Source organism: Antennarius striatus, chromosome 8 (genome assembly GCF_040054535.1).
Source record: "Antennarius striatus isolate MH-2024 chromosome 8, ASM4005453v1, whole genome shotgun sequence".
NCBI classification, from domain to species: domain Eukaryota; kingdom Metazoa; phylum Chordata; class Actinopteri; order Lophiiformes; family Antennariidae; genus Antennarius; species Antennarius striatus.
Window position 1 is genome coordinate 19750765 of NC_090783.1, and position 25756 is coordinate 19776520.

Genomic DNA, 25756 nt, shown 5'->3' on the forward strand with positions numbered 1-25756 from the left:
CTTTTTGCTTTCTTTTTTTCTTTCTTTGCCATTTTTACGCTAACTAAACTTCCATCCCATCTAGGATGAAGCTGCTTGAATTGACAACATTTCATCCGCATACCTCTGGAATAATCTTTAACACCCCCCCCCCCCTAAAATCCATTCTAAATGTTTAACTACCTGTGTCATTTTCATTTTTTTTTCCTCAGCAGTGTGCATTTATCTGAGGACATGTTATTGTGGCTCAGTAACTTTCACAACACGCACATTATTCTTCTTCCTATCTATCTGGATTTAAAACATGGTCACTTAACGAAAAAACACTTTCATGTTTCCTCAACTGACAATGGACAGAACACCTCCTATGAGAAACCTCCTTCTCAGTAGTCTCCTCCCAAATTATTGCATGTATAAAATGACATCTTTCTCCATTTTTGTGCTCGGCAGGCATGGCAAGTCATCCACCCGTCCCCATCTCTGAGTTGGCAGATCATATTGAGCGCCTGAAGGCAAATGATAATCTCAAGTTCTCTCAAGAGTATGAGGTGAGAATGCTGATCGTCGGCTCTGAAAAAATCTTCAACTTAGCAAAATTCACTGGGGTATTGGTGGACTCATACGAGTATTTAGTGTTGAATCATGATTTTTTTCTCCGCTTCAATTTCAATTCAAGGGTTTGTGGATTGAGCGTCACATCCCCCTTTCAGTTAAGCTGTATTTTTAGTTTTCATTGAACAAAGATAAAGCACATTTTCGTTGCTCTACTGTCTTCTTGTTATCTATACAAATAGGAGGCAGGAAATTGAAATTGCAAGCTCAAAGAGATTTTGCTCACAGCCAGATGGTTATCAAGCCCTCATTTTTATGCTCTGGTGGAGAAGGAGGATGAAACAGAGATGGAAATGAAGAGGCATCGACAGACTCATCAAGAGATGTAGGAATCAGTATTCTTTGCATAAAAAGAACAAAGCTGTTTCTTAAGTTTCCTCCAACTTGCGGGACATTTTATGTAGGACAAAAATGGCACTTGCTAAGGATAACAATGTGCCTAAACGTCATGTTCTAAAAATGGCAAAAAGAAGCAAAGTTATCAGTAGAAATATTTCCCAAAGTGTTGGTGGTGTAGCACATGGAGCTAGCATTAAAATGAGCTCCACAGAGAGCTATTAAAGTGGTAAAATGTTTTCTTTGCCCTGTAAAAAAAAAGCAGTTAGACAGTCGGCCTCTGGGTGAAGAAGGAGACGTAAGGCTCTAATTGGATACCACAAGAGAGAGGCAAATTGGTTGGAGCAAACATGTACGTATATTGGGAGATAAGGACATATTATGCAAAGAATAGCAAAGCAGAGCAAGAATGTTTTGGGATAAAAGTGTTGGTGGAGCGGATAAAGGACAAAGGGAAAGACAGCGAGGAAGAAGGTCTGTATAATCGTGGTGTTTGAACCAATGTGTAGCGTCACATTCTCTCTGCATGACTGCGTACTTTGTTGGGTACTGAACTCTGAACAAGGGAACCAGAGAGATGGATGGAGGAGGGATTTAGGGAGTGAGACAGTGAGAGATGGCCAGAAAGAGGCCAGAAATAATTGTGGTATAATAATCAGACACACATGATGTTGGGCAGTCCGAGTAGTCTCTCTCTGACACACACACACACACACACACACACACACACACACACACACACACACACACACACACACACACACACACACGCACTCACACATGCACTCATCCAGTACCACTCCTGTGCAGTTTTCTCCCAGGCCAAACCATAAGCATTTATCGTAAAATATTCAGAATTGCTAAATTGCACTGACAGCCCTATAATGACCTCATGTCTGCCTCTTCCAGCTCACACCAGTGGTTACACTGTAATTACTCTCCCAGAGCTTCATGTGTTAGCCCAGCACAACCATTGTCTCTCCTACTAAGGAATGTATTGTGCTTTTATCAACGTTCTCCACCTTTTTTCATCGGAATTATTCTTTCACATCTAATTTCCTTATTATCTTTTTAAGGTTCGGTCTGTACTTTTATGGTCACATTAGAATCTTTGGAAAGTTACTGCAACTGATCAAAATCGAAGTGATACAGTTTGCTGTCCTGGGAATTTTATTATTTTTATAATGTCTGTTTCCATGACTATAATTTGGATTTAAGGCTCAAGCTGGTGGTTGGTTTTGTTCTCCAAACCAATCCCAAATACTGTTCAGTATTTTGTACAAATCCCCCTGCACACAACAGTCCTGACGTGAACTTTAGGAACTTTAATTGTTGTTGTTTTTTTCCATTTCTATGGTTACAAGTGAAATTGAGGCTTATTCTATGGCTGGGATTTCATTAATTTCAGGGGCCTATATAAAACTTTATTTAGATATCCTATTTTGAAAATTGTTAATTGTTAAAATATTAATTTTCTCAGATATGTAGTCAACTATAATCCTGTGTATTTTTTGCTATTTGTTTCCTTTCTTTTTCCTCTTGAAGTCCATCGACCCCGGTCAGCAGTTTACTTGGGAGAACTCCAACCTGGAAGTCAATAAACCAAAGAATCGCTACGCTAATGTCATTGCCTATGACCATTCCAGGGTCATACTCTCCAGCATTGAAGGTAAGCGGTTTATGACTTCACCTCAGGGTTCAAGTTTGGTCAAATTTTTGGGATTAAATTGGGCATACAGATACATGGGTTAAAATTCAGAGTGGAAGATAAAGAGGACTTCAAGTTAAAGAGAGGTGTCACCAGTACAGTATTAAGGTCATATGTGTGACTTTGTGCGTGTGAGAGATATTATTCATCATGGATGGGAGGGATTAATTACCAAGGGGTATACAGAATTACATCGCCATACACATGCAGGCAACAGCAGAATGAGTTTCATAATGTAGATAGAAATATCCATGTCAAGATTGGTTGGTAAGAAAACCTCTTCTTACCCACTGAGTTATCCACAAAGGATATGATCTCCTTCTTGACCAAATAAATCTTTATGGAGATAAATTAGTGTCATGCTTTCTTAATCACCCATTTACTCATTTATTTTCATGGTGTTCCCATTTTAAACATGAATTTAAAAAGATCTCCTCTCAGTCCTGTTCTCACTGAAGCGTCCTCACCCACCTCAACTTGTAAAGACCTGAGGCAGAGAAACTGGCAGCTTCAGTGTGCATAGACGGAGGCAGTGGGAGGCCTAGCCCAAACAGATGAGCCTTATCTGGGAAGAACATGTGTTAGCAGCCCTTCCACCCCCGCCTGTCCTGGAGCCCTGACTGTCTATCTTTCTTTTGACTTACAAAATAACATGCTTGAGAGTATTTCCAAACACAAAAGAACATATATGCGCATACTCTTTTATAGATTTAAAACACATGCCCAGAATGTGTACAAGCAGATATGTATTTGTGCTTCCAGTTCCTTCCACGTGAACGCACACTCTGTGCCAAGCCAGTGTAACCAAGAAGTGAATGGAAGCATATGTGTGTGTTTTGTCTGCACTGTGCTTAAGCTGTAGTCCCTTGCAATAAACTTGTAACGAATCAAAGCATTTAGCCAAGCTTGCTTTTTAAAGAATGAGGTTGATAAACATATGTTGAAGCTCTTCTTAGCGCCTGTCCCCATTCCATTTTAAAAAAGCTATATAAACCACCTGCACTCTTCTGTCATTTAAATGTGTCTGTGGAGTGTGTGCAATGTAGGCTTGGGGCTTTATGAGTGTATGAAACTAACTTGTGTTCATAAAACAGGTTACAAGTGGAAAAAATCAGCTGCCTGTCGCTGCTCTACACACTTCTGTTTTTGTAAATGTAAACCGCTATCGGACTCAAAAGTTTTGTGTCCTGTTAATCAGAATCAGGGTATAGGTTGATGCACGTGGAGGGGATTGTCTGTGCTTGTGTGGATGGGATTGTCTGTGCTTGGGTGTGTGTGTGTGTGTGTGTGTGTGTGTGTGTGCGTGCGTGCGTGCGTGCGTGTGCGAATGCGTTCGCATTAGGGTTTTGCTGTATGTGTTAATGTGTGAGCTATGACTCAGTGATTTTTGGGATTATAGTATTAGGCCGCAGATGAGCAGGACTGATCCTAAATCAAACACACATAGACTGTCGCTCACATCACACACATACACACACGTACGCACGCACGCACACACACACAGACACACACACACACACACACACACACAAAAGCATAGACACACACAAACACAGACAATCCCCTCCAGGACAAGCAGTGTCAGCTGAGTCTTACACAGAGACAACCCTACAGTCATATTGCCATTCAAAGCGACACATCCAGTGTACACCCAGATTAAGACCCTGATCATCTTAGCATGTATTATAAAACAAGATGGCAGAATTATCCAACACCAAAAGGCACTTGGTTTTCTGAAAACAATAATCTCCCTGCCTTGACCTTAGAACATCCACACCCTTTATTACCCAGTCATAAACCTGTTTTCATGCTTTCAGTAGACTTTAAATAATCCATATGCTCTATTTCACCATGAAACAGAATAAGACTGAACAACAATTCTTGAATGCCAGTTTCTCTTTTTATTCACCCCAGTTTCTTCTACCTCAACACCTTTTTCATTTCCCCTCCTTACCTTGCATACATCCCATTCTATTTTATTCCTCCACTTTACTAAACTTCCCCTTCTTCTTTATCATGCAGGTGTCCCAGGAAGTGACTACATCAATGCAAATTATGTCGATGGTTACCGCCGTCAAAACGCTTATATCGCCACACAGGGATCCCTCCCTGAGACGTTTGGGGAGTTCTGGAGGATGGTCTGGGAGCAACACACCGCCAACATTATCATGATGACGAAGCTGGAAGAGAAGTCACGGGTAAGAGAAAGGAGTAGGAATAATATATGGACAACAAGGACAGGGTATTTAAGTGCTATAACATCATTACACAGATGACCAGGGACAGAGAAGGGAAGAGGAGGACAAAAATAAGTAGAAACAGGCATATAGAGAAGGAGCAGAATGGATTACTCCAAGCAGGAGCTAATATTAGAATGTCATGATACTATATTAAAAATAATTTTCAGAGGATCCTAGAGGACTTAATTGAATAAATGCTCTACGGTATCATGTGGTCTGGAAAAGTGCAAGATAGATGGGATAATATAATTGTGGACTAATGTATACAGCAGTGCATAGAGAAAAGAATGTAATATAGAAAAGGGAGGACATGTGGGATAAATATTTTCGTATTCTTTTAAAAAATAATAAAAACATATTTTTACAGCGGTAATGAGCAGTAGTTTGCCAATAATATGACCACAATCTTTATATCCATAAAGATATTTGTTCCGAAGCCATGTAATTTCCTTTATCTGTGCCACTTTTAATTAAAAAACAAGATGCTGAGCGAAGCTGCAATGTGCTGTCTATTTAGTATGCCAGGGCCATCCTGTTTTTGGGTGTTTTTGTGGAAATGTAATGACGCTCACCAGCTCATGGAAAGACAGGACTCTCATGTAGCGTAAAGTGCAATTGGGTGTTTCACTGTCAGCTCCCAAAAAGGGAAAATAACCAAAGTGTAGCACTGAGTGGTTGATTATGTTTGGGTAGACTGTAAAGCAGGAAGATAAGCGAAGAAGAGTGTCGAGATCAAGATTAGGCAAGTAGGGTAGGGTAAAAGAAGATGAGAAAGTTTATTTGAAAGGTTTTAAGTTGTTGTAATCAATTGCAATTAGGTTATATGAAGCATTTATATTTATGGTGAGTTTAACAGTAGGGAGGAGGTACAAGACAAACCGGCTCAGAGAAGGATTCATGTTTTGGATTGGATAAACACTGCAGATGGATATGACGGAGCAGGGCTATGGCAGAACGTCAAAGAAAGAGCATGATCAACTGAGAAAGTAAAATAAATATGTGAGATTGCATTAAATGTCAACTGAATAAAATAGAATACAGTCAAAGTTATTCAGATCACCTACATTCTATTTTACACATTTATTTTAATTTCTCAGTTCACCATTCTTTGTGTTTTGTATGATGTGTTGTTCAGCAAAGACGACCGAGGGAAATTATTGGTAGCGCTCAACCGGGGTGGATAGGGAATTAGAAAATCATTGAGCTTCAAGGCATTTTGTACATGAGTAAAATTAATTGTAATGAGACTGTTTAAGACAATATTTAATAAATTAAACAAGAATGGCAGGAGGTGTGAATCATGACAAAGTGAAATTATGTCCAGAGTACTGTTCAGCGAAAGCAAATGAGAAGAGTGAGAATTCCATTGTGCCTCTTTTCCAATTAACCTGTCTTGTGTGAAAACTCCTTTTCAACTTTTTTCCAACTGTCTCTGTTGTGTCTGTTTAACCCTCAGATGCCCTCTTATTTCTTCTCTAAGGCAAGACCTCTCTTTCTCTGCTATGCTATTATCTTTTAAAATGTGATCTCACCTCACATTATTTTCTCTTTACCTTTTTATCTTTTCCCACTTTTCCAGTACTCTTTTTTCTGCTGTTTTACTCTCACTAGTCAGTCCACTGAGTGATAATTGTTTTTTAGCACTCTCAGCCAACTTGGTTTGAAATGGCTTTTATTGTAACCACTGCAGTTAATAGTGCACATTCCTGTCCACAGTTTGCATGATCACGCTCACAACTGTGTGTCTATGTTCCAGTGCAGCAGCTATTTAGCTGAGGATGTGAGCATGAGAGAAAAACACTTTTGTCACCATCTAAAAGACTAAGCAGCTGTTGAATCCTTGGTTTATGAATGAAATTTGATTTAAATATGCTTAACTGTTTATTCTCAGCCCACTACCTCCATATCTAATGTTTGAGGGAGTAGTGGGCTGCTCATTTAAGAGATATTACTTAATCTCATTTAATACCTCTCAAAGATACATCATTACATGTTCTCAACACAGTCAATCACAAATGGCACCACTGGGGGAGTCATGCTAGTATCCTTTTTGCAACCCACACAAGAGAAGTCACAGATATATGAATGGATAAAATAGTCTGTCTCTTATTTGGACTTTAGCAGTCATTCAGCTCCCAGACATGGACGTCCGTTCCTGTCCCCACAGTGTCTCGAGGTCTGAAGGGAAACAACAGTTGAAAAACTGTAATTACAGCCTGAATGTCTCAAGCCAAAACTCATAATCCCCAGTCTGGAGCAGTGGAATGCAGAGCGAGCTGAGCTGAGCTCCTTGCTATCTTTGATGTGAGAACTGAAGGGATCAACACAGTAAAGTTTGGTTTGGCCTGATTCTGCCAAGGCCCTCCTCCCCTCTTCCTCCTCTGGGATTATATTCCTCTGTCTTCTTTAATGCTTAGCTGAGTAACTACAAATATGACTGCTTCTACATGGGAATTTTTTGGTGGTCAGGGATTCTGGGATTTGGTGTTGTAAAGCTCTATGAGGTTAGAATGCTAAGCAAAGAACAACATTAAATATGTGATGGTTAGCCTTTGAGAATCATTCAAATCTTTGTAAGAGCCCAACAATCTAAAATAATCTCATTCCACACAGTTTTCTAGTATTTGATAGAACTGCATGACTGTGAGTGTTGGAACACTTTCTTTTTTACACACACACACACACACACACACACACACACACACACACACACACACACACACACACACACACACACACACACACACACACACACACACACACACACACAAATCTTTTTTAAATGCTGAGTTGACACAATATTACTTACATTTTCTTCCAAATGTCTCAGACTAAACTATTTCACCCTTTGTCTTTAGTCGCGAAAAATAAGCAAACATGTACACAATACTATGGACCTCTCACAGCATATTCCCTGTTCACTTGTAGGTGAAGTGCGATCAGTACTGGCCAACACGGGGCACAGAGACCTACGGCCTCATCCAGGTCACCCTGCTGGATACAGTTGAGCTGGCCACATATTCTGTCAGAACCTTTGCTCTTTACAAGGTAACGTGGCATGTGCAGCAGATTGTAATGGGGTTAGGTGTGTTCATCTCATAAAATACTTATGCATGCCAGTTTGTGCTTTAACATGTGATATTGAGACCGCGTGTGTGTGTGTGTGTGCGTGCGTGCGTGCGTGCGTGCGTGCGTGCGTGCGTGCGTGCGTGCGCGTGTGTGTGTGTGTGTGAACCTATGAAACTAAAAGATTAAGCAATGTGGAATTACTCAAATGACCACTGGTGACCAAAGACCAATACCACGCTTACATTCCACTACAAACATATTTTTAGGTCTGAGCCAGTTTCTCCATTAATGAACAGGAGGTGAAATAACTCACTTTTTAAACTTAATTGAATGTGTCAAGTTACCTACATGTAATGCTATGGCTAAGAGAATTAGCCAGCGAAGTGCTAAGCATGAATTTTGGTCATGATTAAAATTGTTTTACTTTGTTATCACCGCACCAGTATAATAAGAACACAAAGGAAATTATCCACTATTCAACCATTCAGAAAGTTAAAGTGGCCAAAGTATGTAGGTCAGCTTATTTGGGACTGCATCATATTTTATGAAATCAATTAAGTGCATTGATTTTACATTTAAGTGCTTTTCCAACCAAATTTACCTTTATCACTCTCACCTTGTTCAGAGTGGCTCCAATGAGAAGCGTGAGGTTCGTCACTTCCAGTTCACGGCCTGGCCAGACCATGGAGTCCCTGAACACCCCACCCCATTCTTAGCTTTCCTACGCAGGGTCAAGGCATGCAACCCTCCAGATGCAGGACCAATGATTGTCCATTGCAGGTGTGTTCATGTGTTTGTCAGTGTTTCATGAGTAGTTTTTATTGTTTGGCTCTGATCATTTACTGTACCAAACTACGGTCAATGTGTCCTTACATTTAACACGTGATATTTTGAGTTTCACACACGTCTCACACTAACTCTCCATAAGCAGCTTTGAGTGTTAACTATCTATCATTGTAGCTGGTGGTAGATCTGAGTTCATAAACTTATTTTCAAATGAACTGCTGTCTGAGCAGCAGGAGGCTCATGCATTGGTTGGACAAAAATTCTGGAAACTTGTCATTATAGTGTTGGCAGAGCATTGAGCGTTAGATTTGGAATGAGTCTGCTTGCTGCTCTTACCAGGAAGTGAAGGAGAGAGGAAAATAGAGGGAAACAGAGAAGAAAATAGAGCAGAAGTTCTCAAGAGAAAAAAATTGTAATATATAAATGTAGAAGAAAGAGAGGGAGGGGAAGAAAAGGGGATAGGGGGACGATTAAATGGGAGAGTTTGCAAGAGACTTGGAGTTAGCGGGCCAGATATTTGCTGAATGAAAGAGAGGGTGAGGTCAAATCCAGGACACTGAATAGAAATGATGAATTAAGGAAAAAGGAAAGGTGGAGAGAAATTGAGTCTAAAAAAATGCGCAAATGTGAAAGTGGTGGGGTACTTAGAGAGAAGATAAAGAGGCATGGAGATGAGGATGGAAGGCGGGGTGAAAGGGTTGGCAGGAGAGGAGCACTACCTAATCTTCCATAGCAGTCGGCAGGAGTGTCTAACAGGATTATCAGTCAAATTTAATCATCCTGGCAATACTCCATCATAATGTGCCTTAACACACCAACCAGCTTCTGTGTCAGTGGACTGAATCTCATTTCACCTGAGCAACACACACAATTATGTACTCGCACGCACACACACACACACACACACACACACACACACACACACACACACACACACACACACACACACACACACACATACACACTCTCTCTCTCTCTCTCTTCTGTCTCTCTCTCTTGATATTAATTTAAACATATAAAGAGGCTTTTATTCACTTGAAAAAATTTACTTGGTCAGGATGTTTCACCGTTTCGGCACTAGCACAACAAAAATATGAAGTGTTTGGGTGGGTAACTAGATTTGTTATATTTCTGGATTTTATGTCGATACGAAGAGAATATCTTCCAAATGCCAGACATGGTATTGCTGATTCATCACTGATGTCAATTTTTGCATTCTTTGTCGGAAACACTGATGGCTGGAAGTTTTTGGGTATTTGTTGGTTCAAACATTGTATGTAAACATACACAGCACAGGCCAGAAATAAATACATAGCATGTTCTCAGAAATGTTTTTTATAAAAGGTTCACATTCTAAGTTGTGTAAGAAAATTACATCACAATCTTTTTCCCTATTCTTTCCATTGACTCAGTGCTGGAGTGGGTCGCACTGGCTGCTTCATTGTGATCGACGGCATGGCAGAACGAATCAAGCACGAAAAAACCATTGACATCTATGGTCATGTGACTCTGATGCGCTCTCAGAGGAACTACATGGTCCAGACTGAGGACCAGTACATCTTCATTCATGACGCACTTCTGGAGGCTGTGACCTGCGGGAACACTGAGGTCCCTGCAAGGAACTTGTACTCCTACATCCAGAGGCTGACGCAGATTGAACCAGGAGAAAATGTGACAGGCATGGAGCTGGAGTTCAAGGTGGGAACTAATCAGCATGCCCTTGGAGGTTGTAAAATTGGATTATTTTGATTTATAATCTAATGATGATAATGATAATGTGACACTTTGTTCATCTTTGTAAGGGAGAATCATATTTATCTTTGCCATTCGCTAAACAGAAGGTTGGTGATCAGAGTTCTCCTTACCTATTTTTCCATAATAAGGTCACAGGGATTCAAACTCAAGATACCATCTCATAAATAGGCTGATAAAAATGACTTACAATAAGTGAAAGAGGCTTTCCAGTATAATGCGTTTTTCAAAAAGACAACACACTCCCATTACAGTTTCACCACTTCTCATCCTTGAAAATGGGCAATTTAGCAGTTGGCAAAATGTGCAAAAATGTAAGGCCTCTAAAGCAGCTGCTGAAGATGTTCGTAGATAATTATCTCCAATAAGGTTTGGAAGAAACCTTTTGCACTAGAAGACCCTGCAATAATCTGTAATTTCTGACCTTGATAGTGACATAACAGCTCTTCCAGAGCTGCTATCAGTTCTCTCTCTGAGACTCTTTTGTACACTCAAGAGTGATGGTTGGATTTGAAAGAGATTATGGGATTGCACCTTTAAAATCCAAGGTAAGAGAGTTCTAATGCAGGCTTTAGACTGAACCACAGTTGTGGAAGTTATATCGGCATGCACTAAAAGGTCAAATAACATAAGCCAATAAGTGTCAGTTTCTAATGAATATTCCCAAAAGGTTGTCTTGTTATTTTCAACACTTTAAGAAGCACATCAGAATTTGTAATTAGAACACCAAACATCAGTGCAAGTACAAAACTAACAAGAGTGAGCATGCGATAGGTGGAGATTAATGAGTGGTCTTATTTTCATCTTACTCCATTTATATTTGCTTTATTTTACTACTAAACTTGATGAGTTCTCAGATAATCCCCTCTGTTTGAAAAGACAGTTTTAGCCCTACATGTATAGACAATATGCTGAGATCCTCAGAGGCCAAAGTAAGCACAAAGCCACTCTTAAGCATTCTCATGCATCCTAGGCTTCAGGGTCCCAGTCCTATTGGCAACACTTGCCCAGAATGACAATTAAGGATTGCTAACAACTGTTTGCTCAGCCTTTCATTGATTAAAAACACATGCCAGAGTTATCTCAGTAAAATCTATCTCGCATGCATTTACGTGACAGAAACGGCAGTTTCCATCTTCGCCCAACGAATGGAATATGTCATGGGAAATTGTCATCGAACGCTTCTCATTAAACCTGAAGATTCTGAGTGACAAAAGAAGGAAATGAATCTGATCTGGGTAATCAAACACCCTATTAATACGTAATTTTTTTGCTTCCTTTCAACCAGGAGTTGAAACTTTAGGAGTTACAACTTTAACAAGGTTGACTTTAACAAGGATGGCTCATCCGAGCTTAACTGTGTAGAATAATAACTTACCAGCATCAAAAAGTTTCCTACAATCCAGACCATATTTATTGATAAGACCAAGCCAATTTCAAATGACATGAAGAATTACCATTCTAGATACTGGAAACTAGGTTCAAAATACCAAAATGAACTGGTGAACTTGTGATGCATGTGGGATTTTCCAGTTTGGTCTGTCTGTAAGGTAGTTGTAATTTCTCCCACAGCGCTCCAATAGCCACCAATGGCCAAGGCTCAGTTCAAGAGACCTCAGTGTTTCCCCTTCCTGAGACTGTGGTTTCCTTCTGCCGAGTCTCTGTTGTTCTGTCTTTTGTTTTAAGCCATATCATTGAATGGATAAGTGTGTGTGTGTGTGTGTGTGTGTGTGTGTGTGTGTGTGTGTGTGTGTGTGTGTGTGTGTGTGTGTGTGTGTGTGTGTGTGTGTGTGTGTGTGTGTGTGTGTGTGTGTGTGTGTGTGTGTGTGTGTGTGAGAGAGGGAGAGAGAGTGTAGAATATGTGATCATGTCTTCCTGTGTGCCTGTCTACATGTATTCAAAGAAATGTGTGTGTTCCAGGGTTTATGTTTCTTCACTGGTTTGGGATCATCTGTGGTTCACATGTGAATTGAGACAGTGTGGGGCCTTGTGGTTTCCTGCCCCCCAACTCTCAACTTTTTTCTTTCTCCCAAACTTCATCTAATGTTCCCTCTCCCATTCTGAAACCACTGCCCTCATCCCCCTATACCATCACTCCTCCTTTGTTTATTCAATTGAGGACGTCTGACTAAATATTGTGAGGCCCAACGAGTCAAGCTGATTTTCTAATTTCAGTTGCCTAGCATGCCAGAAAACCAATACGTTTGAATGAGGACCATGAATTTATCTGATCATAATCTTTTTTTTATTTTCCTTCTTTTCATCCATCAGTCTTAACTTGTTTTCATTACTCCCAATGCTCTTTCCTTCCCTCTTGGTTTTTCTTAGTGTTTTGTCGACTCTTGCCAACATAACTTCTTGGGCCTATATCTGAGGATCTGCAAGTTTTTTCATAAAATATTGATTTAATTTCTGTTGCAGCGTCTGGCTAGTGCAAAGGCCCACACATCACGTTTTGTGAGTGCCAACCTGCCATGCAACAAGTTCAAGAACCGGTTGGTGAACATCATGCCCTATGAAACCACACGTGTGTGTCTGCAGCCAATCAGAGGAGTGGAGGGGTCTGACTATATCAATGCCAGCTTCATTGATGGATACAGGTCTGGAGAAAGTTGTTCAAATAATTATTTTCCATGTTCCCAATTTGGTTTGAAATATAAATTCAGGGTTAACTTGCTGATTTTCTGCGAGTAGATTCAAAGGTCTTTATAGAGAATGCTATCTTGAAGTACTGTTTTGAAATTTGAAGTAGAATTAATTAAATTGATTCATTTATTTGTGTTTACAGGCAGCAGAAAGCCTATATAGCAACCCAAGGCCCACTGGCAGAGACCACAGAAGACTACTGGAGAATGCTGTGGGAGCACAACTCCACCATTGTAGTCATGCTGACCAAAATGAGAGAAATGGGGCGGGTATGCATAGCAGTACACACATGCACTCTATGAGATTAATGGTTGAAAGAATGGAAGAAGCTTTACTATTTCCATGATACAATTGTACAACAAAATTATATAGTTTGAGTGGAGGCTTAATCCTGAGAGCCACAATGGACCAGTGTAACATAACCTAACGTTTTTGATTGTGGTGGGGAAACCGGTGTACCTGGAGGAAACACACACAGACACTGAGAGAACAAGTAAACTCTACAGAGAAAGACCACATTTGGAATTTTGGGAATCGAATATACGACCTTCTTGCTTGAAATTTGTGTTTATAATACACCAATTTCATCAGACATGATGTAAAGCTCTGAATAGAAGTCTCTGCACTGTCTTCCTGCAGGAAAAGTGTCACCAATACTGGCCCGCAGAGCGTTCAGCCAGGTACCAGTACTTTGTGGTGGATCCCATGGCTGAGTACAACATGCCCCAGTATATTCTTAGGGAGTTTAAAGTCACAGACGCCAGGGTGAGTCCTCAGAATGCATGTGTGTGTTATTTGTCCTGTATACACAATCTCTCAGTTATCAAAGATATGAAGAAAAAATCGATTCTTTTCATCCAGGATGGCCAGTCACGGACAGTCCGTCAGTTCCAGTTCACTGATTGGCCAGAGCAAGGAGTGCCAAAGTCAGGGGAGGGGTTCATTGATTTCATTGGCCAGGTGCATAAAACTAAAGAACAGTTTGGCCAGGATGGACCAATTACCGTGCACTGCAGGTGAGAGCCTATCTCCTCAGTGACACTATAGCTACATGGAGGGCTTATTCTGTGGGGACATGGTGGTCAAGTGTGTCTGTCTGTCCTTCTGTGTTTCTTCTTCACTTCCTTTTGGCTTCTCCCGTTAGGGGTCGTCACAGCATGTCATCCTTTTCCATGTCAGCCTATCGTCAGCATCCTTCTCTCTAATACCAGCTGTCTTCATGTCTTCTCTCACTGCATCCATCCATTTTCTCTTTGGTCTTCCTCTTGTCCTCTTGCCTGGTAGCTACATCCTCAACACCGTTTTACCAATATCCTCACAATCTCTTCTGGACATGTCCAAACCATTATAGTCTGTTCTCTCTAACTTTGTCTCCAACACATCTCACCTTTGCTGTTTCTCTGATGAACTAATTTTTGATCCTATCCAGCCTAGTCAGTCCTAGAGAGAACCTCAACATCTTCATTTCTGCCACCACCAGCTGTTTTCCTTTCAGCTCCATTTTCTCTAATCAATCCATCACAGCTGGCCTCACCACTGTTTTATAAACTTTGTCCTTCATTCTGGCAGAGACCCTTCTGTCCCATAAGACAACTGACATTTTCTTCCACCTGTTTCAGCCTGCTTGGATCTATTTAACCTCCTTACCACACTCACGTTACTCTGGACTGTTGACCCCAAGTATTTAAAATCCTCCACCTTCACTATTTCTTCTCTCTGTAGCCTCACTCTTCCTTCTCCATGCACAAATATTCTGTTTTACTTTGGCTAAGCTCCATTTCTCTCCTCTCAAACACATGTTACCACCTTTCTAAATGTTCCTCCACCTGCTTCGTGGTTTCACTGCAAATCACAATGTCATCTGTGAAATCATGGTCCAAGGGGACTCCAGTCTTTCTCTGTTAGCCTATCCTTCAACATTGCAGGAGCGAGCTGTTTGTACCACCAGTTTTATCTTAAATACCAACATACTATGCTGTCTAGCTACAATCTCCCCTACCACAACCTTACAGTCACTGATTTCCTTCAGACGATGTCATTTGCACAAAATGTAGTCCTTCTGTCTTTGTTTGATAAAGCAAAAACAGTTATACAGTATATTATACTTATTATATACAGTAATTTAAAAAACATATTTAGACATCTCCAATGTATGGGAGTTTAAATTTTGTGTTTTTTTAAATATATTTTAGAAAGTGATTTTGACACAATCTGAAATAATTACAGGTTATCTTTATATATATATCAGAAATCACATAGTACTTTTTGCTGTCTTGACAATCTTCTACATTGTTATAGCTTTGTTTTGAGGTTGACATTTCCTCCTGCTCAAACTGTTATGATGAATGTATTTATAATTGTATTTCACAGTATCATGAGGAAAATGACTAACCAGGTGAATGAGTGGATATACTGTATCTGGTGCATATGTTATATTTGGATGGCTCCTGTTATACATGCTAAATCCATAATTGAAGGAGAAATTAAATAATTCAATGGAGAAAAAGACCTCAAATGAATACCTGTGGGAAATTGTTGGATAAACATTTTGAGAGGTGGGGGCCAGCAGATTAAGTTGGTCTGTATGAATTGTTTGCTTCCTCCCCTTGTCTTCATTTCAAGGTGTCATTGAACTTCAATTATTTCCAGTGATTCAGGCAGATAAAACACAGTGTACTGCACAGGCACTACTAAATATATGTGGTTCTAAATATGTTTGCATTTCACCACCAACAGTGCTGGAGTGGGACGGACTGGTGTGTTCATTACCCTCAGCATTGTTTTAGAGAGAATGAGGTATGAGGGAGTGGTGGACATCTTCCAGACTGTCAAGATGCTCCGCACCCAGAGACCTGCCACCGTTCAAACAGAGGTGAGTGCTCCAGAATTTCTTATTTTATCTATCCTGAAGAAAATAGTGTGTTTTTACAACATCAATTAAATAGCTTTGCTTCCATCACTGATTTGATGTGATTCTCTCTCCATCCAGGACCAGTACCAGTTTTGCTACCGGGCCAGTCTCGAGTATCTGGGAAGTTTTGATCACTATGCAACATAAACCCAGTGGCTGTTTCTCATGCCACCTCCCAACTAGTGCACTTTTCCTAGGTCACACCAGAATTCATGCACCAGTTTGCGATGTGTCTTTGAGGATTTTTGCCGCTACATGCAGAGTGAAAGGGGATCATTTGCTTATCCCAGAAACCACCCACCTCTAACTGAGCCATAACAATGTGCTTGACAAGGGTGTTTCCTTCCACCCTTAGCCCAAACACCCCCATTGGTCAGTCTGAACTTCAACTACTGTTCTTATCAGAATACTTAATCAGATAATGATTTTTGTTTCAGTACTTTTGTGAGCACCCAGATTATTTTACATTGTTTGGGTTTGGAACTCACACCTCGTCCACCACCAGTGTAGCATCACCAACCTAAGTAGAGGACCAAGCAATGGTATCGAACTGTCACATAAGATTTCAATTTTTATATCCTGAGGACTGTCTAGAAGGAGTCTACAAATCTATCTGGGGTAACACTCACTGGCTTAAAGAACTGGAACTTTTGAGCACCAGAGAATTGCCAACAGGAGACTGAAAACACAGAGCACACAGAAGTTTTGTTTTGAAAAAACTGGCTATTCCCTGTAAATGAAAATGAAGATATTTCTACTGTACAATAAAAAAAACCACCAGGTAGACCTTATGGTTCACAATAGATAAGGGAAATTTTGAAAGTTTAAAATGCATAACACAAAGACAAACATTAGTTTAGTTTTTTAGTTTATATATATATATATATATATATATATATATATATATATATATATATATATATATATATATATATATATATATATATATATATATATATATATATATATATATATATATACACACACACACTATATATATACACACTATATATATACACACTATATATATATATATATATATATATATATATATATATATATATATATATGTGTGTGTGTGTGTGTGTGTGTGTGTGTGTGTGTGTGTGTGTATATGTATATATATATTTAAGTTTTTTAACTGGGTTTTTCTTGTGCCACATCTCTGGGTTTGTTTGTTTGTTTGTTTGTTTGTTTTTACAGATTAAAAATTCTGTCCCCACTGACCACACAAAGGAAAAGTTGTATTTTCTTGGGGATTTGGGGGGGGGGGGTAATCAAATGGGTTACAGTGACTTATTGAAGATAATCTTGGTGGTTTAAAGTGTACAATCAAATCTAATGTGAAAAGTGTCCACAGTTCTATGAAAAACACCACCCTTGAGTGTCACTCTCTATATTCTGTACCCACATACATGCATATATCACAGGCACCTAGGGCTCTTAACCTCATCTCTGTTGGGCTATAGGATGAGAGAGGGCAGGCATCTTTGAATTGCTAGGAACCCATAGAGGTACAGGATCATCCAGCGGCTACCAGACATACTAATAATTTCGGAGAATGCCAATTGAGAGAAAGCCAGTTAAAACACATCATAGAGTAGGCACAGAGGGCAACATGAATGAAACAGCTATTTATGTCAAAATAAGCTTCACAAAGAGGGGTCAAGCATGGAGCAAGTAAGGGATGTTAAAAACGGGGTGGGATGGAGAGGGGACTGACAAGGAAAAAGTTTCTCACTGGAATGCTCACATATGACTTTTCTCTCTGTCTGATTCAGTGTGCAATAAGTAGATGTATTATATATTTTTGTGTCATGTCACTAACTGCAGTTTTATGCCATTATGATCATGATATTAATGATGGTGCATCATTTTCCAGACACAGACACTCAATATGGTTTTGTCACCGTATAAATTGGCCAAACAAAGGAGCGAGCCTTTGCCCTTTTTAGGAAATGTCATCTTTTATCACATCATAACTCATGTAGATATCACCCCTGTTTGTATCAAAAACCAACAAATGGTAAATCTCATATTTAAAGCATTATCTAATAAGTATATTGATTTTAGATTTCTAGTGCCTTATATTACACGCCTATTTTGATAAAGTTACTTTAAAGGGTTTTTGCGTAATTTTATGTATGTATGCTCGTATGTATGTGCTCCGAATGTATATGAAATATGATTTTGTTGCGTTACAGTGTGTAAAGGTGTCTTGTAGGTTCTGTTTTTGCTTGTGAAACTTTGTATGGAAGTCTTTGTGTGCGGCTGGACAGTTGCAGTCATGACTTTTCAACCCAGCAACGACATTATTGTATCTTTATTATCATTTCCGAAGTAAAGACTCGACTACAGACAAAAGATGTGGTTTCAAAATACCGGTAGTATATTTTCAGGATGGTCGTACAGAATAATGTTTGTCATATGTCAACAGTTTCCATTCCTCCTGAGACACTTGCACAAGCTTTTTGTGTGTACAGGCTTTCACTGACACTTGTGTTTGCTCACCCACAGACTTTGATCTAGCTCAAATAGGTCGTAATTATTATTTAGAATTTTATTAAGAGCTGAAAGGCAGTAGTTATCTTTGTTAGTTTGACAAAATAAATGAACTACATGGATACACTCATAATATCTTACCTGAACATAAAATCAGTCAAACCGGTCATCTGTCCTTTTTACCTCTACCATCATATGTATTCTTTTCCTTTTGCAATAAAGGCTGAGAGAAATTAAGTTGCTACATCTTCAGTGACAAAGACACTACAAAGTCTGTTTTTGTTTTTTTGTACTTCCATTAATGCTTGACCATATTTAGGATTGTTGACACCATCGTACAGTAACCTTTTTGTCATTTTTGTATGCATGGTACCACTTTTGAGATGCCCCTTTGGTCACACCTGTTACGGGAAGACTTGCACTTTCTCTCTTTGTACTATGCACTACTACTAGTATCTTATTATCTTTGATGAGCCCCCACTTCTCCCAAAAAAGCAGTTTTACTTGAACTCATTAAGAATGGACCCTATAATGCTCACATGGATATGTGTATATGTAAATAACACAAAACAAAGAGAGTAATTGAAATGCATAAATGATTAATAGCAAATATAAGTCAGATATACAGTGTGACATAATAACAAGGATGCACCTAAAATCACAGTTTATGGCACAGCAGTATGTGCAATACATCACATTGTGGCTTTGTTGTACCACATAAGAAAAGTTTCACAAGTGTTATATTTTACCCCCAATGTATCATGTAGATGGCTAAAACTGGAGTTTATAAATTGTATAAAAAGAAATATGGTGTGTTATATGGATCAGTTACCTCCGATTGGTCTGTAAATGTAAGATTTTTTTGTTTCTTTTTGTTTCTTTTTTTTTCCTTTTTTTTTTTTGGCTCCAGGTCAATAAGTGCTTTTTATTTTCCTACATTGGTTCTTGGAGCGTGTGAAAACCGAAAAACAGGTCTGTATGAATTTTGTTCTCTGTTGACACAAGTTTTATTTGTTACAAATAAACTCAAGTCAAATAATTACTGCTGTTGCTCTTTTGTATGTCAGCACTCGTCACATAATAACTTAAAATATAAGATTGAGAAATAATGTCAGGAAATACATGCAATACACTTTCAAACATTATTTTGAACATCATCACAAGCTTGTGAGTTTTGGCTGCCATTACCTTGGTCATAAGAGGTTTCAAATCACCCTTAACATAATGCTACAGAAAGCATTGTGGCGGTCTGACATATTCTTCAGATCTCATTCATGTTATTGTCAAATGTCATGGTGTTTTATATACAAAATGAACTTTGCAATTTACTTGCCAGAAATCTGTCAGGCATTCCTATATTCATTTAGTTCTTCACCTTTTGACTCTCATATACCAAAACAGTCCCACTCATAATAGGGCTATAAAAAGTAATACACCGTATTGGCCCGAATATAAGACGACCCTGATTATAAGACGACCCCCTCTTTTTCAAGACTCAAGTTTGAAAAAAGACTTTTTGAACACCAAATTTAATTTTTATACAGAAAATAATTACAGTACATCTGAAACAAATGATCATAACAATATATTTGAGAGAAAAAGTATGTTATTTTGCCTCATTCAAATCATGCAAAAAATGTCAATCACATCGTAATATTTGAACATTTAAATATGTAAACTAAAGTGAATCACATTTGTAAATGAATGGTGAGTGGCACCAACCTTGCTACCATCCGAGAACCGACCCACTTTTTTCCAGATTCTCCAGATTTTCTTCTCTTTTCTTTCTTGCAGCTTTTTTTTTTATTTTTCTTCTTCGTGACAGGGATTCACTTTGACCTGGGGAATTAAGTTCAGCATTCGCTTACCTGTCGCCATCTAGAGTTGTGAATGGATATAATGTCTAGACTCCGAATGTAAGACGACCCCCACTTTTTCAGTCTTATTTCAATGCAAAAAAACACTGTCTTATATTCGGGCCAATACGGCATTTTATCTATTGATTTTGTTTTTTTGTTTTTTTTTCAGACATGTCATTACAACAAACTTCACACCTTCATCAACATCAACAACAAAATTTGAAAAAAAGGGGCTGACAGAAGACATTTGGCTTGTGAAATTCCTGTCCCAAGAATCAACAAACCTCTCTCATGTAGTCAATAAATTCATACATTAAATATTTTCAACCACTTCATACATTTAATTTTTACACCATTGTGTTGTTCCCAGCCACTCAGAGTCACTCAGTTACTATCACTAGTCCTTCATTCCTCCCACCAATGTACAGTAGTCACAATATCTTACATCCACCATTATAGTCCGTTGTCTCAGATGTGAGTCTGAACATGCTCACAATAACATTTTTCCAAAGAAAAGCAAGTTTTTTTGGGATTATAGATGATCAAGACAAGAAGTTGACCTAGCCAGTGGTCTTATAGTCTCTGTACACAATGTTGTGATTATAATAAGCAATTACCTCTGAAAAGTTAACATTTCCATCCATTCTGTAACCGTGCAAAGTCAATTCTTTATACACTTTTTTAAAGGCAGAAAGGGTTCCTAGACTCCTAAGTTCCTTGTCCAAATTGTTCCAAAGTTTGACACCAATAAAACAAATAGAAAATGTTTTTAATTTCTAAAATGATGATCCTCCTCTGTGACACACGTCTCTCTCTTCTTTTGCATGACTGCATGACTGCAGCAAGAGCTTTCAATTTTAGGTCTTCATGGCTGTCTGCTGGAGAAATAATCATCCAGACAAGGCTGCAAACTGTTGTCATGGATGTCAAACCAGCATCTGCATAAACACACACACACACACAATTTTCGTGAATTTTGTAAAGTACGTGAACCAGCATACATTGACATAGTGTGTGATGATGCTCTGCAGCCACTGGGGGGTTAGGGAGGGTCATTAGATATAAAATCTTTTTCCCTTGAATTTTGAAGGTGGTGGCTTAGATTTATTAGATATTCATTGCAAAAATATTATAAAACGTAAGGATTAAAGTTTATCAAAAATATGTGGTTGTAATGGGAGTCAGTGGGACCAAGAGTGCAGAAAAAATTAATATCTCTATTGTGCCTTTTATTGCAAGGTAAAGTATAATTTCAATAATAATAGAACAAAAAATCCTTGTCAACTTTCACCCAATTAGCTTTTAAACTGATCAATGAGTTTAGAATCATAAAGGAAAATAGGCAAAGTGTATGTTTGGTCAAGCAGATGCCTCATGGAGCGATCCCTCTCTGAAACCATCTGTCATCCCTGGCTAGGATGTGTGTATTGTCGTCTTCAAACGAATGGCCTTTGTCTTTTAGGATGGACTGCTGAGTCTCCTGATTGTACCATCTGCTTGTAAAACGGTTGGTTTGTCTCTCCAGTGTACAATTTGGCCAGTCCTAACTGCACTGGACTGTATACTTCCATGCTCATCTTATGTCCGGGTGTCTTGGCCTTAGAGTGAACCAGCCTGTGCTTCAGGGATGTTGAGTTGATTAAAGATCGGTTTCTGTTTCTCTGCTACCCTCACCACATATGGGATGACATACTTTCCATAGCGGTAGGTATTTTAATCATACCTTCAACCCCATGTCGTTAGCCAATCAAATAGAGACTTCTAATGCATTTAAATGACCCTGTTCCTTCAGATTTGTAGGTAAGCAAAAGTCTATTCCTAACACTTTAGCCAGTCAGAATCAACTAATTTCTCATTGAAAGGTACACGTGCCTTTGTGTTGACGTCGGGGTCACATTGCAGGATTTGTCGGTAAATTGAGCCAGTCATTAAATAAACTATCGTCTCGGTGTCATGTCACTCTGCTGCAAAGCACATCAGTGTATGCCGAAGGTCCAGGTTTGATGAGGCCAACAGCACACCATCTGCAAAAAGCAGAGATGCAATCCTTTGGTCCCAAAACCAGATTCCATCCATCCCCTGGCTGCTCCCTGAAATTTTGTCTATAGAGATTATGAACAGAATCAGTGATAAAGGGGCAGAGAGACTTTGCCTACATCATTTACAACACATTTACAAATTCTCAATTCCAGAGATTCTGGAGATGGAGATCAGGCTGTATAAGATTTAATTGTAGTTCATGCATATTATGGCCTTTATACCTTTGCTGATCATGTGTACTGAATTCTGTAGCTACTTAAATGTACTGTGCTGACCTCTTGGTGTCTGTGTAAAATCTTATTTAGTGCCTATCCAATATCTGATGACAAAATTTAAAATTGTTTTGACACAAAATGAAGGGAACAGTGAAATCACGAATCAGATTTAGACTGGAATTAAAAACGTTTTCACCGGTATACATGTACTTTTTTTAAAAATTTGTTGAACAAAATGACATCACTGCAAGCTAATTTCATCAGTGAAAGCTACATTCGTCAGCCTGTTATTTTGTAAGGGATTTCCTCTCAGAGCTGGTGTAGCAGACCAGACAGAAGCCTCTGGTGGTCTGTATTTGCCTGTGGGACATTTCATTGGTCACCCTTGCTCCAGGAGCTGATTGATTTTATTGTGTATTTTGGTAAGTTTTCACCAGACAATTTATAAGTTTGTTGTCAGTCCAATGTAAAGAGACACTTGCTGGCCAAGTAACTGATGGAACTGACCCTCATCTGCTTTGACAAGTGCACTATCATCCATCCATGTTCGGCGCTGCTTCCCATGTTGCAATGATGAATGAAGAGGAAAAAAAAGTTCCTGATGAGTGTGGATGATAGTAAGCAGGATTCTTCATTGTTTATGTTAAGAATAAATTAATTTAAATGTTGGCAGCCGCTGTGCTCAGTAACCTTTGAGACAAAATTCTCACAGTTGTGCAGTTGTGGACAGAGTAGTTTTAAATAATTATTTGTTATTTTATTCATTCCGTAAGAATTTGTTTCCACTGAAGATCACAGATTTTACCCCTAATCTGATTTTTGTTCCATGCACCTTAAACTAAACTTTACAATCAGGTTGTTTTTTTATTTTAAATTGTACCATTTTTCTCAGTGTTCAAATTGAGGTTTTTCCAAAAGTGATGTAATCTGTGTCATGGGATATAAATTTTCTTGGTCCTTATATGTGACATCGTCTATAGTTTGCCATCCTCTACACATACAGACACACTGTGATAGATCATAACTTGACTGGTAGATGGTGGTATACAGTATTCAGTTTATAAGCAGAATGAAGGTAAAAGTAACTGTATGCCAAAATAAGTAAAAGTAATGAAGAAATATAGATTAGAAATAAAACACAATACTCCCACACCCTGCAGGATTTTCAAATCTTAAAATTGATTCTAAAACTCACCAGCAACCATTTAGGAGGGATAAGGGAGGGAGTGACATGTTCTGGTTATTTGGAATGACATTACAAAACTAAAAATTTAACTCTATTATTTCTGTTGGCTCCAGGTATATGGTGACAGTGTTATGTTATGCAGAGGGCATACCTTGTGAAGCTTCGCTCAGTAGAGATTATCTCTACAGTCATCCCAAATTGGGACGCATGACACATTTAATGTACAATACAAACAATCTATGCAAAATTTTTATCATTTTGTATCTAAAAACACACTACCTCAATGCGGGCTAGTAAACCCACACACATATTCTCCAACATGCTACACTGTATTTTATATAGTTCCACTGAATTTTGATCAGTGCTGTTTCTCTTTTACTTAATATTTGTCCTGGTTCCTTTTAAGTCTTATGAATAACACTACCCTCTATTTTTTATAATACAGTACTGGCAATCATAAGAAGTCTAGTGGATCAGGTTCTAATTTATTTTGGAAATAAGCTTATCCAATAGAAAAGAAAAAATCTGAAGGAGTTGAATGAGATAAATGAATAACAGCTTTCAATACTTTTAACTTTGGCCCTCTTCGGTTTGGATTTGAGGTAATTATTTTCTTACTTTGTAAATATTGGCTTATGGGGAAAGCTTCTCATTCGATTAGGCTGGAAGGCTACCACTACTTTTCTACCCACTGTCTTATTACCCACCTATAATTTCTAACAGGCCGTGATCATTAATACTAATAATAGCAGTAGTCAAACAGTGATTCATGTTTAACAGTAAAACTAAGATATGTACATGATGTTTTCACAAGTGGAGCAGCAACTGTGATCATCATTTATCTTCATCACCAGTACCTACAGTGGAAGTCCACCACTCTGCCCAGGGCAGCAGTAAGAAAAAACAAACAGCGGAAAAGATCTGATAAAGAGACGGACGGGCAGGTGGACAGAATTATTTGTTATTGATCCCAAAGGAAACTTGGAATAAAGTAGTGTTGGATGTCTGTGGAGATTCTCAGTCATCCAGGTCATGGTAGATGTCTGTGTTGAATAAAGTCAACCAGAATTGTAGTAAAAGCCATTTCACCACTCATCCAAGAGGCTTCTTCAATTCTGAACAACTGGTTGGGAGTTCCCCATATCTAATCATCACGGAGTGGTCGAGGTGGATAGGTTGCATCCATGGGGTGTAGGCCCCCAAACCAGGGAGGATGGAGTCACCAGACAGTTGTTTGGATGGTGGTTGTTCGCTCCCCACAGTCATGAAAATGACACTTGAGTTTACAGGAGGAAGCAGGGAGACTAAAAATGAATTGAACATGGAAGACTCCTGATGGTGAAGGCCTGATTTGCTGAGGAGTTTGACATAGATGGCTTTTTAAATTAGCAGCCTCTTCATTGGAATAGGCCTCCAATGCATTTCTGCTAATATTGACTTATGTCTTAAAGGTAGACAAATTCAGAAGACAAAATCAACCACCGGTGTCATGACAGACAGCAGCATGCTTGTACATTTTAGCTGTGCTTATAAATAATAAAGCCTTGCCATCTATATTCCCTTATGAGTTTTTCATTTCCTGCTAGGAACTGCTAAAAGAAAAAGGGGCGAGTTCTGTATGGAATAAGCCACACAATATTTGCCGGTATAAGGCAGCAATCCTCTTGATAGTACTGACCAGATGTTTCTTGGTCGAAGTCATTCAGTACAGCACAATTTAGATGCAATAATTCTCAACATATGAGGTTTTGTTACGCTTGACAAATGTTTCTTGAGTCTGAAAGACACAGTTGTTTTTGTCTTGGTTTTGGTCACCAATTAAAAGTAATGAGGTACTTTGTGTTGTATTATCCTTCATTACAAACTACCCAGGAAATTTATCCTAACCTTGTGGTCCTATTGAAATCTCATTATT

At 38.8% G+C, this 25756-nt stretch overlaps 1 protein-coding gene across 7 annotated transcripts in view; it reads left to right on the plus strand.

Annotated features, from left to right (window-relative positions):
* Nucleotides 1–16878, plus strand: part of ptprdb (protein tyrosine phosphatase receptor type Db) — a 160261-nt gene extending 143383 nt beyond the window's left edge. For all 7 annotated transcript variants that reach the window (XM_068320868.1, XM_068320867.1, XM_068320871.1 and 4 more), the window contains 12 exons: nucleotides 430–527; nucleotides 2473–2596; nucleotides 4658–4833; nucleotides 7804–7923; nucleotides 8570–8724; nucleotides 10143–10428; nucleotides 12904–13082; nucleotides 13271–13397; nucleotides 13768–13893; nucleotides 13990–14144; nucleotides 15865–16000; nucleotides 16118–16878. In XM_068320868.1, coding sequence (XP_068176969.1) covers nucleotides 430–527; nucleotides 2473–2596; nucleotides 4658–4833; nucleotides 7804–7923; nucleotides 8570–8724; nucleotides 10143–10428; nucleotides 12904–13082; nucleotides 13271–13397; nucleotides 13768–13893; nucleotides 13990–14144; nucleotides 15865–16000; nucleotides 16118–16186 — 1751 coding nt within the window. In that variant the 3' untranslated portion in view covers nucleotides 16187–16878. The remainder of the gene's footprint in view (nucleotides 1–429; nucleotides 528–2472; nucleotides 2597–4657; nucleotides 4834–7803; nucleotides 7924–8569; nucleotides 8725–10142; nucleotides 10429–12903; nucleotides 13083–13270; nucleotides 13398–13767; nucleotides 13894–13989; nucleotides 14145–15864; nucleotides 16001–16117) is intronic.
* Nucleotides 16879–25756: the final 8878 nt, after the last annotated feature.